The sequence below is a fragment of the Pleurodeles waltl genome, chromosome 11, assembly GCF_031143425.1.
Source record: "Pleurodeles waltl isolate 20211129_DDA chromosome 11, aPleWal1.hap1.20221129, whole genome shotgun sequence".
In the NCBI taxonomy this organism is placed as follows: Eukaryota; Metazoa; Chordata; class Amphibia; order Caudata; family Salamandridae; genus Pleurodeles; species Pleurodeles waltl.
Window position 1 is genome coordinate 50523215 of NC_090450.1, and position 19976 is coordinate 50543190.

Below are 19976 nucleotides of genomic sequence, written 5' to 3' on the forward strand. Positions count from 1 at the left end.
ATGGCATGGGATTATGAGCTGTGTTCCTGTGGGCACTATTCCAAGCACCTACATTTTAATAATACTCAGGGATCAATTCCCAGGGAGGGACAGAGCATCACTGGAAAGCTTCCAAAAAGGACCACACTCAATATTGCACCCTATCACAATTTAGCTATTAAAACTCTAAACAAATGACCATCCCTCCTGAACCCTTATCTACAGAAGGTGTACTGTCTTTCAGATCATATTCATAGGTTTTGAGGATAGTCTACAAGGCAGTTAGAACACTCTGCTACTTTCTCTTATTCTGCTTGAAATGATCAGTGTTAATTGGCACCTGTGGTGCCATCTAAAATGTGTGCGATCATAAGTAGTGCTTTTGGGGGACGAGTTAGAGTACATACAAATAATCTGAGCAATTGCTGTGTTTTTTAAAGCTTTGTTTTGTAACGTTACCCTTTTTTAAACTGTTTTTTCATTAGGAAAAAGCACAGTTTTCTATTTAAACTATTGTTAATGGCTTATGTCCAAATGAAAAAGCAACTTACTTTTAACTTTGAGATTTCTGAGGGGCAAAGAGTCTTTAGGAGTGCTCTGTGCACAATGTGATACAAGCTGCTGGGTTGTGTTTATGTTCCAAACTCTTGGCCTCTTTGTTGCAGGTAACAAAAAGTAAAGTACAAGATCCTAAATTGTTGTTAAAATCACTTCCTCATTTGCATCAAGATAGGGAAGGGATGTATATATACTAGAAATTAACAGTAATGTGAGGGTTTCGAACTTCTTTTGACTAGTTAGTTGTATGTTCACTTGAGATCCCTTGCATCTATCAGGAATCCCATTTAAAATGTAATGGAAAAACACACCAGGCTAGATGCTGGTCAATATATCCCCTTGTTTCTCAAAAGGAAATGCTCCATAATTAGTATCAAGGTCCATGCTATTAGATGGGAGTACGTTATTTCCATTAGCCTCTCAGACAAGGTATGGTTTACAACTCAGGCAGACATATAGGCATTTTAGGACCCTTGCAAAAGAATAATCATGATATGATTTAGAGGAGGAAAATACTATTAGTCATGCTGCAGAACTTAACATTTACTATATTAGCATTGTTTTGGTCTGCTCCCCAAAGAGGGACAGTGGCCCTATCCCAAAATACAAAGCATGACCACACCTTGAAAGTAGAGACTATCACTCATTAAGAATTCAGTTAGAAAAAAAAAAAACATTTTTTCCATTTGCTCTTATGCAGTTTGTACTTTTACATATTTCATGTTTCCCATTGAGTTTCATTAAAACGTCTGCAAATTATCACATCATTTGCTACCAGCTCAATTTTCGGGCATCTCTAACTCTTATTAGCTCAAATGAATACAATCAGGAAAATTAGAAGATCAAAACTAGGCATATTAGCAAAGTATGTTGTCCTGAAACGTGAAATAAACCAATTGAAACTGACTCTTGAATTCTGACATCCTAACGGCAATGTAATAGGTCTTACATGAGTCTTGGAATGTCACTAACAGGAACAGTTCCATCGTGCAACTCGTTTTCTCCATCTTCTTCCTCACTGCTCTCTGATTCCTCGCTAGAGGAAGAGTAATCAGTCACTTTCTTCATTGGGCGACTAGTCTCTTCAATACGTAGCTCTCTCAACTCTTTGGCTAAAGCAGTCAAATCCTACAGAAAGTAAATGTATGAGTTTATGAATAGTAATTTAATTAAAAAAACATGTATTACATGCCAATATATATTTTATCACTGGCTACTAAACCCCAAGGGCACATCTATGTGGCCTTCTAACAAAAGCACACATTACTGATAAACAAATAAAGTATACAGCAAATGTTCACACACACATACATTAAAGCATAACAGCAAAGTTCTCTCACTTTAAAGAACATAGCCAACATATTTATAATCACTTGTACAAATATGTTTATTTTGTTGAAGAGTTAGAGTTTGGTCAATATCATAGTAAGTGGAAAAGTGCGTTGACAAAAGACAAGTGAGAAAAAGCGTAAAAACATGAAGTAAGCAAATCAGTCAAAATGTCTGTTCTGTTTAAAAAAAAAATCAAATAAAGCACATTTGAAATGATTCCCCTAAAGCTGGATTCAACATATCCAAGCCAACCCATTTATTTTCAAACACTTCACAAAAAAAAGAATGTCCTAAATGTATATTTAATTTAAAATTAGTAAGTAAGCTGAACACAAATTGCATTAACACACTATTACAGCAAAGTTAATCAGAATTATTATCCATGCAGTTTTGTATATGAGGCAAAACCTGAATATTTTGTCAGTTTTCATACAAATAACATTAGTGATGACTGCATTAAACCATTAGTATGCCAATAAAGTACACTTTGTATAAATATTGTTATTACTACCTTCCTAGGTATAACTTTGGAAATATTGATACAAAAATGTTTGGTTTAAATAGGGATTAAATCTGTATAGATTCATCAAGTATGCATTATCGTCTGTTGGTGGATTATGAAATAGAATCAGTTATATGGATTATTTTATTGTCCTTTGTTTTGAAAATTACTAATTATAATTAAGAGTAGAAGTTAAATAGGTGAAAAGAAACAGAGTGAGATTGTGACTTTCACATGGACAATGGGACATACTACACCTTTCTCCTGAATGTTTTATTAAACAAAATAATAACCATGTCTAATTTTGGTTGAATGCATTTTTTGGCTTTAAATATAAGCGTAGTCTCGTAAAGCTATTCGGTGGTGTATAGCTTGGGTACACATAGTTCAAATTATTGAACAACTAGATGTTGACATTATTATTAACATTCGCAGGTACACATCAACCATCTAAAACTCATTTAATGATATCTCACTGTTAAATAGTTTGGGTATTCAAGGGAACCATTCTTTATCAATTTCCAGTCCACAAACGGCTCACTGCAACAGAGACTCCATGCAGATTATTTGATTATATCATAGGGTTTTGGAGGTGGGAGTGGCAAAACTGTTCTCTAGTCTTTAATTGAGAACACAGTTATATATGTTGCAATAAGAACCACTCAATATGAAGGCCAAGAGGCTGTTGAAAGGAAATAATAATGGAAGAAAATTAAATTTTTCCTAGCAATCATTATTCGGTTTTCGGCTTGGACAACACTTCCAACCACATAAAACAAAAATGGCAATTGAAAAATGAAAGAACATTGCAGACTGCCTGTATAGAAGAGGCTTTTTTCAAACAATTATAAAGGCTATGCCAGGGAAAATGGTAGAACAGAAATGTGAAAACTTAGGGTACAATGGGTTAGAATGTTATTGACACAAACCATGCACATGAACAACACAGCAATTTGCTTATCAAGCTTACCACTTCTGCCTACATTTGTGACCAATGGAGCCCATCAGTGCATTCGGTCAGAGTCAAAGGATTGGGAGAAAGAAACTTGTTGAAAAAACTAAATACCACATATTCCATATGGCCATATTCTCTTCAGTGAACCCCAAAACAATTAGCATACTCTTTATAACTGGTTTAAGCAGACTAGAATGGCAAGACTGTCAAACAAACGTTAACTAAAATGTGAGAAAGTTTTGCAGATCAAAGGTGATTGTTTGAATAAAGTGAATTCTACATTTTAATTATATTTTAAAACTGCACAGACAAACAGCCATGCACACAACTGCTGCTCGGTATATACATCTTTAGAAGCGTGTTTGACTACTAATCGCCTTGTACTGAATTTGTCGTTACCATGCTGTTTATGCTACTAGGACTGGGCCATATATAAATAATTAGTTTTGAGATGCTATTTCTAATGCTAATATTGCATTTCTTTACTTGATATTCACTAATTGGTATAGTTATTAACATTTGTGTTCAGTGGCCTGCTCTTTATTTAAGCTTCATTCATAAAACTTTGCAGTCTTTCCATATGTGCCTGTGATTAGTGAAGAACATGTCAATTGCATTATACTATTATTTCACATTAACCCCATTCTGCAAAGAAATAGAGGCATTATTTACTAACATGGTAGCTGCAGCTTTCAAGGCCTCTGAGTCCAGCATGTTTGTTATGTTATACTGATTTGTATAGCTCACTACTCACCAGAAAGGGTATTGAGGCACTTGGGCAGGTGTGAAGGTTTGTGATCCCCAAGGGGCTTATACAAAGAGCCAGGTCTTCAGCTTCTTGTGCAACTCAAGAAGTGAGGAGAAGGCTCTAATGTGTTGAGGGCGATTATTCCATGTCCTGGGTATGATGTAGGAGAATGAACGACCTCCAGTTTTGCTTTTGGAGATGCCAGGAATGTGTGTGAGAGAGATAGACAACAATGTAAAGTCATTATGCAATAGAAAGTCCAACATTCTTTAAATATTAACTACAGTGATTGTACTGAGGTGCAAACACAGAGAGGAATGCTGCTTGTTTTGAGTTTACCATGCTACTCTTGTAAATGGCCTTGCCCTCCAAAGTTAATGTTTTTACGTGTTTTACTGTACAGTAACCTAGCTCTAATTAGTTTCAAATCAAATGCCACTCATTTACTAATTTATTCATTTTTCGAAGCTGATATCTACTGCTTCAAATGTATATTATATTTTAACTTTGTCCATTTACAATCAGTTATGTATTATTTGGTTGGAAGTCTATGATTTCTGGCATTAAAATACTAAATGATATGGGTAGATTAGCATTTTGCTGAATATGAGCTATTGCTAGGGATTATGTGCCTCAGAAAAGTAGCAAAATATAATGAGGATTACTCCCTTACATGGCTCCCATGTAAAGGAACCTTAAAATGTATCTTTAATAATAAGACATCTGCACAATTCATTGATTTTCCTCTGTCTAATGGTGGTTGATATTTTATATGAATAACTAATGATAGATGGTTTTCCCATCCTTCATCTCACACACCAACCTAATAAAACTGTTTAACAGGACTGACATGTAACTTATATAGTGCTGGTGGGGTGCATCGGAAGGATTTGCATATCATCATTAATCCAAGAGGAAAAAAATCAAGTTATGGTTGTAGAAGACACCATCACTGATGAAATTATTTGAGATGCCAAAGATGTATATGGAGTGGAAATTGTGAGTGGCTGGTGGTGCAGCCCAAAAGGTATGTCTATAAGATTGTAACTACCAGTTATAGTTAGCGAGGAAATACAAAACAATGTTAACAGACATGGTGATAGAGGGGATTAGTTGCCAAGCTGGGTGTCCCCAGTTACTGCAGAAAAGTCTGATGGCACACTTGTGTTCTGTCGATCTGCACAGCCTCAACCAGAACATTCTGGTTCATAATTTTCCAATACCAAATATCAAAAATTGTGTCCCATTGCTTGGGATGGGATGGTACTTCTTTCTTGAAGCTAGACTTAAAGAATGTGTTTCACCATATCAAATTGCACAACATTTTCAAGTGAACTAGAGCATTCATAATCATGGAGGGAGTATTCCATTCTACCAGTGTTTGGCCTGTCCCGGACCACAAGTCTATTATTAAGAATGATATCAGAAGTATTTGCAGGGTTGAATAACATACTATTTTTTCAGGACTCTTGAGGTTTGGATATAATAAAGAGGAGCACCATTTTCTCTTAAAATGGGTGTTAGGCTAAACAAAGAAGGTTGACTAACACTGAAGCAAGAAAAATAAATTCATGGAAAAAGAGGATGAATGTTTAAATTAGAATTTAAGCAGAAGGCGTGAAACCCAAAACAGATTGTTGAAGGCAGAAGGTTAGTTTTATCACCATCCAACAAGGACCGAAAAAGTCACTCATGGGGCTCACAAAGTGCTATGTACAATTTGTGGAGTACTGTGCAGTCAAATGGATGCACTAAGAGTTCCTTATTAGGAAAGGAACAGTTTTGTGAGGTGTGACATACAAACGCAATACTTTGAGAAAATCAAAAATAAAATAATCTATGAGGGTGTTTTAGTTCCTTTTGACATGAAATGGAAGGCAGGACAGTATCTGCTTTTGCAACAGGTTTTGGATCAATTTTATACCACATTTGTGATGTCACTGAATAAACCAATGTTTTTGCTTCTTACTCACTCACCAGTTCAAAATGATCTATTCAGTGGTTGAGAGGGTCCTGCGTCTTCTTGTGGTTCAAAGTGTTATTGGACATACATACGAGGTGTAAAGATTATATTGTGTACTGATCAAAAACTTTTGGTTAACGTTTTACTATCTGGTGGAGATAAGAGATCAACAATATTGGCAAGGAAGGCAGCACACCTGCAGGAGCAAAGATGTGCTAGAACAGTGGTTCCCAACCTGTGGGCCGGGGACCCCTGGGGGTCCGCGAAGCCTCCTCAGGGGGTCCGCGAATGCCTAAAAAATGTAATAATATTAGGTCCGAGCTATCAGTAATGACTCAGTGGGGGTCCCCAGGTTCCAATAATGATTCAGTGGGGGTCCCAGGGCTCCACTATTGATAAAATGGGGGTCCACAGAACTCAAAAGGTTGGGAACCACTGTGCTAGAATATATTTCTGGATTGTGCAATGTACAAGTTAATTGTAAGCCCAACCTACTAATCAGTTGGGAAGAAATAGATGGCAAAGTGTTGAGAAATAGGAAGGAGGAAGGAATAACTGTTAATACACAGAATTGTACATTTTGGTGGCATCACCAAGGAGGAGAGAGCCATAGGCATGGCGAAAGATGGAGCATTGTCAGATGTGTGCCACGATACTCAAAGTGGAGGGTATGACAGTTCTGTGCAGGTACCAAAAAGACTATCTAAAAATGCTGAATGAGTTATAGGTGCATGAGGGCAGTCTAGTCATGCGTGCAGCATGTCTTTGCCTCCTAAGGATGTATGAAGGAAAATAATCGGTCAAACTCTTGCCCATTACATTAGTTTGGGGCAAACCTTGACAAAGAATCGAGTGAAAGCAACATTTTGGTGGTTGATTATGGATGATCAAAATATAAAAGTGGTGGTCTATTTCTTAGAATATAAAAATGGAGAACAGAGTTTTACTTTAAGTGATGGTTGGAATAAGCATCTCATAAGTGGTGGATGGAATGTGGAGGGATGTATTTAGATGTATTTGGCATCTTGCTGGTCTGTGGGGTGAAATGTGATTTGTGATGGTGGATGTTCATAGAAAGTAGTTGGTGGTGAGATTTTGATTGATAGATTGCCCCTAAATCCATGATTAGTCTGCTGGCAGAGTAATTTAGGAAGTAAGATTACTCTTCTAAATTAATGAACTGGTAATGGTACACAAATGTCGTACTCCGAGATGTCAAAGTGTAGAATTAAATATTGTTACTGAGAAGACTCTGTGGTCAGGAGAATAAGAGGGCCAAACTAGTGCCAGCATGAATGAGAGAAATGATTCAGAGAGTGGGAGATAAAGATATGAGAGGAAAAGAACAATACAGATGGGTGTCTGGGGTAGGAGGCATTGGTTAAAAGTGAAGTTGGGCTGTGTAAGAGGAGGTTTCATGAATTTTCAGGGACCATGTACGGTCAAAGCTGTATGTGACAACTATGTTGTGTTGAAATGGATTTGGAGGGGAGTGGTGGTGTTCCAAAGGCGAGGTGTTTGTATAGGGAAGAGAAGAATGATAAGTGGGAGGAAGGATGCAGGAGACTCATGTTGATGTAGAATAATGAGAACATATAGAGGGAGTAGGTACATACGGAAAGGGATTGAGGAGTGAACAGAGCAGATATAGCTGATTTTACTGGAAGAAGTGGTTCCCCTGAGCTACAACCTGTAAGGAGGGAGAAAAATGGTTGATCTAGGAAGATCCATCACGTTTTCAGAATTATGTCAGGAAATGAATTCTCTGTGCTCATGTCTCGCCTTTCTGTTCTTCACCTATAATGTAAGTATCTAGTATTTTCTCTTGCAATTTTAGTATTATCTAATTCTGTTTGTGGGTTTTGCTTTGTACATAGTGTACAATAAATGTTGTTTCATTGCAGGGAGAATTATATATGTTGTGCCTTTAAGAATGTTTTATGAATGTTTCATGGTTTCTTTTTGGTGTCGAAGTTCTGAGGTTCGCCATTTAGAAGGTGGCTGGCTAGGAATAAACACCCTCTAGTTTGAACCTGTAATAAAGTTTGACCTCCATCACTGTGACTCCTGGCTCCTTCACTGCAATATGTTTTGAAACAACTTTTGCCTTTGTCACTGTCTGCTTAAATTAACTGTGTTAATTAATAATAATTAAAGCGCTTCTCATGAAGTTTCGATTAGTTTCTATTATAAATACTACAGAATGTTGTATGGTGGAACAAAACAATCCTGACTTTACAAAATGTCATCAATAATGCTGACCTTTTTACACTATTTGCAATCAAATACTTATTCAACAGTGCTCAATCCATTGTTATAATGCTGCATGTAAGTACACTGAATAACTATATTAATTTGTCTGGGTGAATGCTGATTTTGTTCAAAGCCTCACAATTTTAACAAAGCAATGGATTCTAGTTTAACAGTAGATAATATTACACCCACCGCCAACAAAACATGCTTAGTACATCATGTATTTAGGCATGTGTGTAGGCTCCTTTTTCAATAAAGTTCAAAAATGCTTTGAATATAACATGGATTTATAATTATTTATTTGGTTGGCAACACTAGTGAGCCAATGTTCAAAGCATAACAATGTGAATGAGTGCTGAACAGCCAGACATTCCTATAATAATCTCCTGGGTTGGTCTGAAACAAATATAAATATTAGGGCCTGATTTAGAGTCTGGAGGACAGGTTACTCTAACACAAACGTGACAGATACCCCTCCGTTTTATAGGTGCATTATAACCTATGGCACGTGTAATATGATGGACAGGATATCCATCAAGTTTATAATGGAGTAACCAATCCACCAAACTCTAAATCAGACCCTAACTCATAGGCCATACTTGGTCATACACAACCACACCTTTTGAAAAACCTGAAACTTCTAATCACTTCTTTCACTGAGCAGTTCTTGTGTAAACTGGATGTAGTTTCCTATATGTCAAAAGCTTGTCAGGGACCCAGACTCATTTTATACATCATAAAATGTAGCAATAGAACTACCAGAGAAACATTATGACTTATCTGGAGATAGAGGGAGCTTTAATAGAAGGTGACACTATTTGCCCGGACCTCCGAGTGGTGGGATTTAATAGGAGACCAAGTGCACTGCAAGGAATTACATTTCTTCCGCCAGGAGAACAGTGTAACAATAGTACAAAGTCACACTGCTGTTTGCAAAAAGGGCTTTTCGTAGGGACAGCAAGCCATATCAAATGCCCTGAGCAGAACTGATAATGTTTGCATGTAGTGCAGTAAGCCTCTACATCTAAGAATCCTCAGCCATGTAGTCACATGGACAGAAAGAGTATCTAGGTGGACTGTGGTATTCCCCCCACTGTTTTATTTTTGTTGCACTGGGAAAGTGATGCTTCTCTTTCCACTATCTCACTCTCTTTTCTAAAGAGTAACCAAGGAAGGTCTGGAGTGTCTGCCAAAGTGGAAAGGAGCACCACTTACTCTGGTGACATGATAGTCTGTCTCCTGACAACAGAGATGCTACAAAAAATCTTACAGAAGGTCAGATCAGGGGGAACAAACAGTAACAAACAAACCCCTCTAGTGTAAATGTTAACTCTCCACTGGGTATATAGATAATGAGGAGTAAAATGGCAATTAATACCAATAATACTTCAAATGCAAAGGGATTTGACAGTTATTTGAAATGAAGAACAATAATGCTGAATAAATTCTAAGTATTTTATGAAGGACATGGGTGCTGGCAATAATTTTAAATGAATGTATTCATGGTGAAGCATTGTTTTATGCATATTACACTAAAAGAATTAAACAATAGCTCAAGCAAAGCTATTGGCATCAGAGAGAGTTGTGAGAGCACTGGAGTTCATTGGATTACATCTAATCTGGACTGGACATATTGCTGTTATGACAATGTCCAAGAGGGCAGCAGGCACTAGGGTTACTTTCAAATTTGGATGGGCTGCCTTGTCCCAACTATGAATCCCTCGTCTCAATTCAACTCAGGCCTCCTGCAGTATGGGACTAGTTTGAACATCTTTGGAAGGGCTGATTTTTGTTTGCAGTCGAGTCCTCACCTTCAGCTTTCCACAGTAAAATGTTATTTTGGAAGTGGGATCAGTGTCTGCCAAATATAAGTCAATGATAAATAACAGAAAATCAAATGCCACTGCGCAATTAATTTCTGCTTCTGCTGAGTCTCCACATTTAAAGATAATTAAAACACTGTAAGATGTAAAGATGATCAAATATTGGGCAATTTAGGGCATTACATCTTAGGCCAGGATAAAGTTAAGAATTTGAAAACAATCTACAAATTTGCTTGCTGGACCACCAAAGCCTTCAACTGCCCAAGGAAGAAAAACAGTTGTTGATTAGACGTTCAGCACACGTGTGTGAATTGGTTCCATTGCTTGGCAGCCTTGCAATCACATCCAGGAGAAAATACATTTCAGCTAAATAATGACACCCTATCAGTACCTGTCTTACAGAGCAATAACGTTTCTCTAAATTTTAAAAAAAGAATAGAAATGGCATCAAAACAAGTTCAAGCCCCTACTGAGAAGGCATCCAAAAACAATGAAATATGTAACTCTTGAGAGAAGAGCCGTATCTTAATAAGCAGATATATTCAGAACTAAGAGACAGTCAAACTGATGTCTACGTAGTCATTAATTTAAAGACTGAAGGGTCAGATGAAGAGATTTCGGCTAAAATAGATTTTGCGGGCCTATCTTTATCAGCTTATGAGACTCTTCCTCTTGGGTTTTTCTATAAGCTCCTGGGTGGTCTGATTGCTCCGACATTCCCTGGTTGTTCTGTCCTCACCTCTAACAGGCTTGTGCCCATTTCACACTTGGACAGGCTGCAGCCACAAGTTCTTTCGACTCTTGCAACTGCAGATTGGGAATAGTTTATTAAAGCCAGATGTCGATGCAGAATTGCCTTCAGCTTACATTTTTAGCTGCATTCCATGTATCGATTATGCAAATGGTGCAACCGGCATCTATCAATAACATCATGGAATGTTGCTGCCTGGGCCAGCAAGAGGGGCGCCGGTGACAGGCACAAGTCTGTTGAACACTGTGAGAAGACAGGGCTGATTGCAGAGGCCTCCTAACTTTTTGCCCCATTTTCCACTTTTTGCAGGTGTTTTCCTGACTCTGATGGTGCCCTGGGTACTGCTAACCAGTCCCAGGGCCTGTGCTCTGTGTAAAATCAGTATGCAAATTAGGCTAATTATAATTGGCTAGGTCAACCTACCTATAAGTCCCTAGTATATGGTATGGCATGGAGGTTTAGGGACCCCAGCATAGGTAGTGCCCCATAGGTGCACTACTCAGGTGCCCAGTGTCATTTTAAAGGCAGGCCTGCCTTGCTGGCTGCTTTTAAATTAAAGTTACATGCAAATTCGGCTTTGGAATTAAAAGTAGTTCTAAAGTCTTAAACTACCTTATTTTTACATATAAGTCACCCTAAGGTGTGCCCTATGTGCCCCTAGGGCTGGGTGCCAGGTAACTATAAGCAGGGACCTTATAAAAATAGTTTTATAAGCCCTGGTGAGGTAAAACAGCCAAATTTGTTTTTCCCTCATTGTAGGGAATGGCCTCCATAGGCTAGAATGGGGAGACTTTATTTTAATAGTCCCCTTAAGTAACAGATACAATAAGTTTGGTATCAAATGAATTGTTATAATAAATACCACAACTTCTAGTTGTTGGATTTAATATAACTTGTTCAGGTAAAGTGTTTTAAACTTTTCCTGAAAAGTTGCCAACTTCAGCCCTGCAATGTTTTTGCTGCTGTGCTCTGATTGGCCAGCCTCTGGCAGCCTTGATGAGGTGTGAACTGGCCTGGCTCCACACAAAGAGATGTGCCTGGGGGAGGAGATCTCCCCTCAGCAGATGGTGAAGCAGGAAGGGAGAGGGCTACCAAACTGGTCTTCAAAGGCAGAGAAAGACATTTGGAGCAACCAAGCAACACCCTCACATCCTGCAAACCCAGACAAGTAGGTGCCCCCTTGATTAGATTAGGAGAGGGCAGGAGAGGGGTGTGTAAGATTTTTAGCCACACCAGTGGGTGGGCTCAGCCAGATGTAACCTCCAAAAATCAGTTTCAGCCATGATGGATTTTTGAGGATTGTTGCTCCCTGGGACTGATTTTTGCCACACTTCCCAGGAAGTGGTCATCACAGGGGAGAGGGCCCTGCACCTGACTGGAGAACCAAGACCCCCCCTGTTTTTCACCCAGGAGCAGGGATAAAACTGGCAGACCTGCTCGAACACCTCAGATCCCTATCAGATTCCTCCAAGGAAGAACTACAGGAGACGGACTGCCCTGCTGGACCCCCCTGACCTGCACCTAGACACTGCACTCTGGAGGACTGCACCAGTGGCATACTTGGGCTTCACCACTAAAAGGACTTTACCTGTCTTCTACTGCTTCAAGAAGGGACTCCCTGTTTGCTACAGGTACAAAGGAGCTGCCCAGAGTCCCCTACATCAAGTCCTGCAAGCAGAGCCCAGCTAACCAGCGTCCAGTGGCCATTTGAGGATTCTGACATGGTGCATTCTGGGAATTGTAGTCCCGACTCCCAAGGAGCCACTCAGAGCTTCTGGAACCTTGGATTAAGTTGTGGACACTTCAAGGACACAAAAAGGACTTCTGGAAGATGATCCAGAAGTTTGGAAACGTTTGGAGCAACTCCATAAGTTGAAGAGGTGCATTGTGGGAGCTGTAGTCCCAGACCCCACTAGGCACACCAGAGCCTCTGAACCCTTGGCTGGAGCTGTGGACCACTTTCCTGAATCAAACACTTCTGAAAGTAAGTGTGACAGTGTTACCTTGTGAGTGGCCTGAACTCTGTGCTTTGTTCCTTTCCAGTGTGACCTTTTTTAACCCTTTGAGCGCTAGTTGCTTCTATGCGCTAGAAAGCATTAATTCTTTAAAAAATTGTATCTCTGGTTCACCTTATCTGATCTTATTTGTTTTGGTGTCATTTTAAAGATAAAAATATAATCTATTTTTATAAATTGATTTTGGATTTTTAAACTGTTTCTTGAGTTTTATTTCATTACTGTTTTGTGATATTTAAATGCTTTATGCTTTGTCTCCTAAGTTAAGCCTTGTCGCTTGTTGCCAAGCTAAGCTACCAAAGGTTGAGCTGGGTTTAATTTACTGAGACCTAACTGGACCTAAGTGGAGGTTAGTGGCCTATTGCTAAGTGTAGGTACTTACCTGCCCTTGCCAATAATCCATTTTCCAACAAAAACCTTGCAGTTATTTGTTTATAGGAGATGTAGCTCACTGAATCTGTTTTTATGGACGGGTACACAACCTAAGTCACATCAGCTATCTCAGGTACCATGGATGGAATTGAAAGGAGCCTTATGATCTTTATCTACAACCAGATTCTATGGTTTAATCTCAGCACAGCATACCAACAGCTCATCATTTTGCAGTGCCTAACCACCCAACTGTTTCTAATAAATGTATGTAATATTTTTGAGACCTCTAGGGTGGATCTGGCCAGGTCACTATGTAGCGATATTGACAAATTTACTAGTAGCATACAGGGGATTTATATGGTGGTACTTGTTAGGGATTTTAATATGAGACACTGTCAGTTTTCCTCCTTCATGGTCTATGGCTGGTGGATTGTGCTGGGGATCCAATTACCCACCATTCTCACTGTCCGCTAGGGGGTGAATTTATTCAAGTTTTAATGAAGTATAATGTACTTTTTTCTTTTGATTCACTAACTTTGGAATCAATTGTGTCACCCACTTTTGTCAAGTGGGGAACTCCTAGCCAGATCGATTTTATTCTCTTCTCGCAGGAATTGAGGAACTGGGAACTTGACTATAATCTTACTGATTCACCCCTTAGTGACAACATGCTTTTTTGATTCACGTTCCTCTCTTCACTGAAGCACCCATTGTGGGTAATAACATCCCTCTTCTACTTTCTAAGAGCAGACAGGTGATCAAGAGATGGTCCAAGGTGGATGTAGTTCCTTTTTCGATGAGTTTGGGGGCTTCTTCACTCCCCTACTTTTTTTAGATGTTTAGCTGATGATTGTAAGCAGGGAGGTAGGTGGGAAGTGATGACTTGTTTTAATAGAATTTGTAGTACAGCGTATGATTTGCTTTTGGTCCCAACATAATCTGGCAAGGGAAAACCTGCCAAGTGATTTGACATGAATTGTGTACTTTTGTGCAATCAGCTTTTGGTGGATTTAAAAGCGATCTCTAGAGACCTGGAAATTGTGTGGTGGTGCAGGGGTAAGAACTAGAAAGGCCATTACAAGAGAGGAAGCCTTTTCCTCAGTACTGCAGGCAAGTGAGATACAGGATACCATAGTTTTTAGGGCAACGGTAAATCGTAACTACTTTTGGAACGTATTGTCTCATCCTTTCTCATCCATATTACATGGTTCTGAGTGGCATCTTTAAACTAAGCACTACATAAACTGATCTCTTACACAATGTTTTGTGTCTTTTTGTGTTTCAAGAATTAGACCACCCATCCTTTATTATTTGATTCAACTTTTTACCATAAAAATTTAAAAATATTACTTGTCTCAAGACCTCATACTGTTCATTTTTTCATGAGCAAAACAATGTTATTACTGTGTTTGCCAAGAACCAAAAATTACAAAGCTCAATGTTTTGTCACCATTTAGTGGAATAATTGAAAACAGAATACGAGTATGGAGCAATCCACATGTTTTCTGGATTCTACAAATAGAAGGACAGAGGTGCAATGAATTGAAGGATACAAAACTTCACTGAACATCCCTTTCTTATAGGCAGAAAAACATTTTTACATATCTAGATTTTTGGCTACCATCTCAAAATCAAATTTCAGAAACTGAACAACTGATGGAATTTGCCGTGGGAGTCGATGTTGTTTCTTACATTTCTTGTGTAATCTTGTGTAATCGAGAGAAAGGGCTCAGAGTTTAAGAAGAATCTCTCAATCATTAATGTGAGAATATTCTGAGTGGCAGAAATATGCAGACTATCATTTCTCTTTTCTACCTTGAGATATTTTGTTAAATCTGTAACAGAAAGATAAATATTCAAGGCTTTTGTGTGGAAATTCAACTTTAATTAAAGAAGCACATTGAAGAAAACATGAAAGCAATAGGTTTTCTACATACACATATTAATCCTAATCTTTTGCTTCTAAATGAGACATGAATGTAATTTAATTTTGGCCTGTGATTCAAATTGTGTTTACAGAAACAGCTAATTTAGTGTTCTTCCACAGAAAGTCAACCATCTGCTTACCAAAATGGAAGAATGAGACTTGCAGTGGGATGGACATAATAGAATAATTCTCCACCACATGGGAAATGCTATATTGGCAAACTGTTCCAGAAAGAATGACTGCCACGTTATGATATTCGTTCAAAGAATTTAAAAATATAACTGAGAAAAAAAACAGGATTTGCACATTACAGAGATCTTAGGTCTTAAACTCAAAAGCTACTAGAACTATCCAAAACAATCTACAACTGGTCAGAACACATTTTTGAGTGCATGTCACAGGAGACTGTGCAAAATACTTCTATAGGAGCCATTTGCATCAGCTGTAAACTTGGATAGACCACTAAAATGATAGCCATTGTTGCCTTTGTGATTTCTGGGCTTCTTGAGTAAAATGTGAAGTATGTGTTAATGCTAAGCAACTGGTAGTGAAGATAACGCAATGAAAGGAGCACAAGTAAACTGCTTAAAATTGTATGTATTAACGATGCGCATAGACGGTAGCTAAGAACATCATAACTGACACCTGGCTGAGTGAGGTTCAGGTGGTTCTGCCAATATTACAGAATAAGAAGTAGGTAAATAAATTCACTTCTTATGTGACTCGTTTGTGGCACACATTACTTCTCATAAGCACTTTTTTCTTACTAAGTGACATCTGAATATGAGGCTATTGTTAATAATAAACTTTAAAATAGTAAAATGGAAACTTTAAATAATGAAGGCTCCAAAATAACCTACTCTACATGCACAAAATCACAAAGATATTTTTTAAATTGTTTTGTTATGCCATATATTTTAGACTATGCAACCATTATATATTTCCAAATTCCTTTCTATACTTTTGTTTTAAAATATTTACAATATAGAAGCATTGACATTTTTATTATTTCCATTGTCCATGGACAGTCTTTGAACAATTATTCAAAACATCTGCTGAAAATGTAACAAAAGGAGAGTATACCAAGGATATAGAAGAAAAAACCTTCCTGAATAAGTCCCTTAAACATGCCTTTTTAGTCAATATCTCTTGTTGAGGTTTTTGTATGTGGCAGTATGATATATATATGCTAAGAAGTACATTAGGAAGATAATGAATAAATAATATTTTTTCATGGATGACACATATATTAAACAAATCTGAGTGCAATGAAGTTTAAGTTATGATGACAATTTCTTTTTGGATGCCAACAGTGAAAAAATATGAATTGACGTTAAGCTCTAACTAGTCAACCTTACACAAGCAGGACCAATCAAGAAAATACATCACTAACCTCATCTATTGCTTTCTTATAGCTCTGTGTGTGAGAGAGTATTAATCAGCATCAGAGAAAAAACACCAGGACAGCAGAAAGTCAGATGAAAGGCACAGACAGTAAAGAATTAAATTAAATGTGTTAGTTCATTGACCTTAGTATATAATTTTAACAAAAACATTTTAAGAGAAAAGCATAATACATGCATTGTGATAGCACAGTTGCCATCTATTTCACAGGTACTGATATAAAGTCAACAAGTTATGTTGATGTGGAACAACCCAACACCTTCAAATAACTTCTCTTCAGAAAAACACTTGTATATTGAGTTAGGAAAGTACATACACTTTGTTAAAGTTATGGTAATGATGAAATAATAGGCATTCAATATGGAGAGACTAGGGGTTGGTGTTTCGACAGAATTTCTTTCTCCAATTTCTAACATTAATCTGAACCACCAATAACAGAAGACCGCTTCACACCCTCTTTCAGTAAAGAAAAACATCCAAATTTAAAGTCTGACAGATGATGTAGTGTGCTTTGGGATGGCAGAGGATATTACTTTCACCATCCTGAGGGTAGTCTACCTGCCAAATTTAGACATGATTGCTGGCCCCAGTGGTCATCTCAGTACATTGAAGGGAGCTACTGTCACTGTGTACTGACAAATACTATTAAATGGTCCAAAGGCTTGTTGTAAGGACCCCGTCAATTTGGGAAACAGCCATTACAATGTGGTCGTAACCATGCATGACTGTTACCACAAAACAATTACCAAAAATATACCTTTACCACACATGCCTTTAAAACGCATGCCTTTAGAATTTATTTTGTACTAAAGGCATGAATGGTAAAGGCATATATATATATATATATATATATATATATATATATATATATATATATATATATATATATATATATATATATATATATATATATATATATATATAGGTAAATGGGTATTGGGTGGTAAAGGTATTTTAGGTTTTAGGGTGGGTATAGGTTTTTTGGGTGGTAAGGGCTTTTGGGTGGCCAGGGTATTTTTAGGATTTAGGGTTAGTATGGGCTTTTGGGTAGCAAGGGCATTTTTAGGATTTAGGAGGAGTACTAATTTTTGGGTGATAAGGGTTTTTTCAATTTTATGATGGGAATGGGTTTTTGGGTGGTAAAGTCATTGTTAGGGTTAAGGCTGGGCATGTTTTTTTGAGTGATAAGGTTTTTTTTTTAGGATTTAGAGTGGTTATGGGTTTTGTGGTGGTTAGGGGTTTTTAGGGTGGGTAGGGATTATTCAATCAATCAATCAATCATTCGCATTTATAAAGCGTGCTACTCACCCATAAAGGGTCTCAAGGCGCTGGGGGGGGGGTCAGTGCTCGAAGAGCCAGGTCTTGAGCTGCCTTCTGAAGGAGAGGTGTTCAGGTATGGCGCGAAGGTGGCTGGGCAGAGAGTTCCAGGTCTTCGCTTACAGGAAAGAGAAGGATCTTCCTCCGGCGGTGGCTTTGCGGATGCGGGGTACGGCTGCCAGGGCCTGTCCGGCGGATCGTAGAGTGCGCGGAGGAGTGTAGAAGGAGACGCGGTTGTTGATGAGTTTGGGTCCGAGGTTGTGAAGGGCTTTGTGTGCGTGGGTGAGGAGTCGGAAGGTGATCCTCTTGTTGACGGGGAGCCAATGGAGTTTTTTCAGGTGTCCTGAGATGTGGTGGTGGCGAGGGGTGTCCAGGATGAGTCTTGCGGCAGCGTTCTGGATCCGTTAGAGTTTCCTCAGCAGCTTGGTGGTGATGCCCGCGTACAGGGTGTTCCCGTAGTCCAAGCGACTGGTGACGAGGGCGTGGGTGACGGTCTTCCTGGTGTCGGTGGGGATCCAGCGGAAGATCTTGCGGAGCATGCGTAGGGTGTTGAAGCATGCCGAGGTCACCGAGTTCACCTGTCTGGTCATGGTGAGGGATGAGTCCAGGATGAAGCCGAGGTTGCGCGCGTGGTCGGTGGGTTGGGGGGTGCTGCCTAGGGCGGGGGGCCACCAGGAGTCGTCCCATGCGGTGGGAGTGGGGCCGAAGATGAGGACCTCTGTCTTGTCGGCGTTCAGTTTCAGGCGGCTGTCTGTCATCCAGTTCGCCACTTCCTTCATTCCTTCATGTAATCTGGTCCTAGCTGAGGTGGGGTTGTTAGTGAGGGATAAGATGAGCTGGGTGTCGTCGGCGTATGATATTAGGTCGAGTCCGTGTTTGCGTGCAATGTTCGCCAGGGGGGTCATGTAGATGTTGAAGAGAGTGGGGCTGAGGGAGGATCCTTGAGGTACGCCGCAGATGATCTCCGTGGCTGTGGATCTGAAGGGGGGCAGGCGGACTCTCTGAGTCCTTCCGGAGAGGAAGGAGATGATCCATTCGAGGGCCTTGCCTCTGATGCCGGCGTTGCTGAGGCGTCGTATCAGGGTGCGGTGGCAGACCGTGTCGAAGGCTGCGGAGAGGTCCAGGAGTATGAGGGCCACGGTCTCACCCTTGTCGGTCAGGGCTCTGATGTCGTCCGTGGCTGCGATGAGGGCAGTTTCGATGCTGTGGTTGGTCTTGAAACCGAACTGTGTGGGGTCGAGGGAGTCGTTGGTTTCCAGGGTGTTGGTGAGTTGAGTGTTGACAATTTTCTCAATCACTTTGGCGGGGAACGGCAGGAGAGAGATGGGCCGGAAGTTTTTGAGTTCGGTGGGGTCTGCTGTGGTTTTTTTTAAGAGGGCGTTGAGCTCTGCGTGTTTCCAGCTCTCCGGGAAGGTGGCGGTGGTGAGGGAGGTGTTGATGACATCTCGGAGGTGCGGTGCGATGATGTCGTCGGCTTTGTTGTAAATGTGGTGCGGGCAGGGGTCCGATGGGGATCCGGAGTGGATCGAGTTCATGACGCGGGTGGTCTCCTCGGTGGTGGTTGGGCTCCAGGTGAGGATGGTGGTGACATCGGTAGCGGGTTCCGGGGGGGGGGGGGTTCGCGTCGGTGGTCGGGAAGCTGTTGTATATGTCGGTGATCTTGTGGTGGAAGAAGGTCGCGAGGGAGTCGCAGAGGTCCTGTGATGGAGGGATGGAGTTGTTTTCTGCGTCCGGGTTGGAGAGCTCTTTGACGATGCCAAATAGTTCCTTGCTGTTGTGGGCGTTGTTGTCAAGTCTGTTCCGGTAGGCTGTTTTTCGTGCGGCGCGGAGGTGTTGGTGGTGTTGGCGGGTGGCGTCCTTGAGAGCGGACATGTTCTCTTCGGTCTGGTTGGGGCGCCACGTCTTCTCGCGGGTGCGGCATTCTTTCTTGGAGTCCTTGAGGTCGGGGTGAACCAGGAGTTTTTCTTGTGGTTGTTGGTGCTGGCTTGAGTTTTCAGGGGGGCCAGGAGGTTGGCGCAATCGGAGATCCAGTTGGTGAGGTTGTTGGCGGCTTCGTTTGGGTCGGTGGTGCTGGTGG

General features: G+C 40.0%; 1 protein-coding gene across 7 annotated transcripts in view; it reads right to left on the reverse strand.

The window, feature by feature from the left end:
- The window catches only part of TNIK (TRAF2 and NCK interacting kinase), a 623603-nt gene that overhangs the window by 62889 nt on the left and 540738 nt on the right, over nt 1-19976 (reverse strand). For all 7 annotated transcript variants that reach the window (XM_069213031.1, XM_069213035.1, XM_069213034.1 and 4 more), the window contains one exon: nt 1487-1665. In XM_069213031.1, the coding sequence (XP_069069132.1) occupies nt 1487-1665 (179 nt within the window). The remainder of the gene's footprint in view (nt 1-1486; nt 1666-19976) is intronic.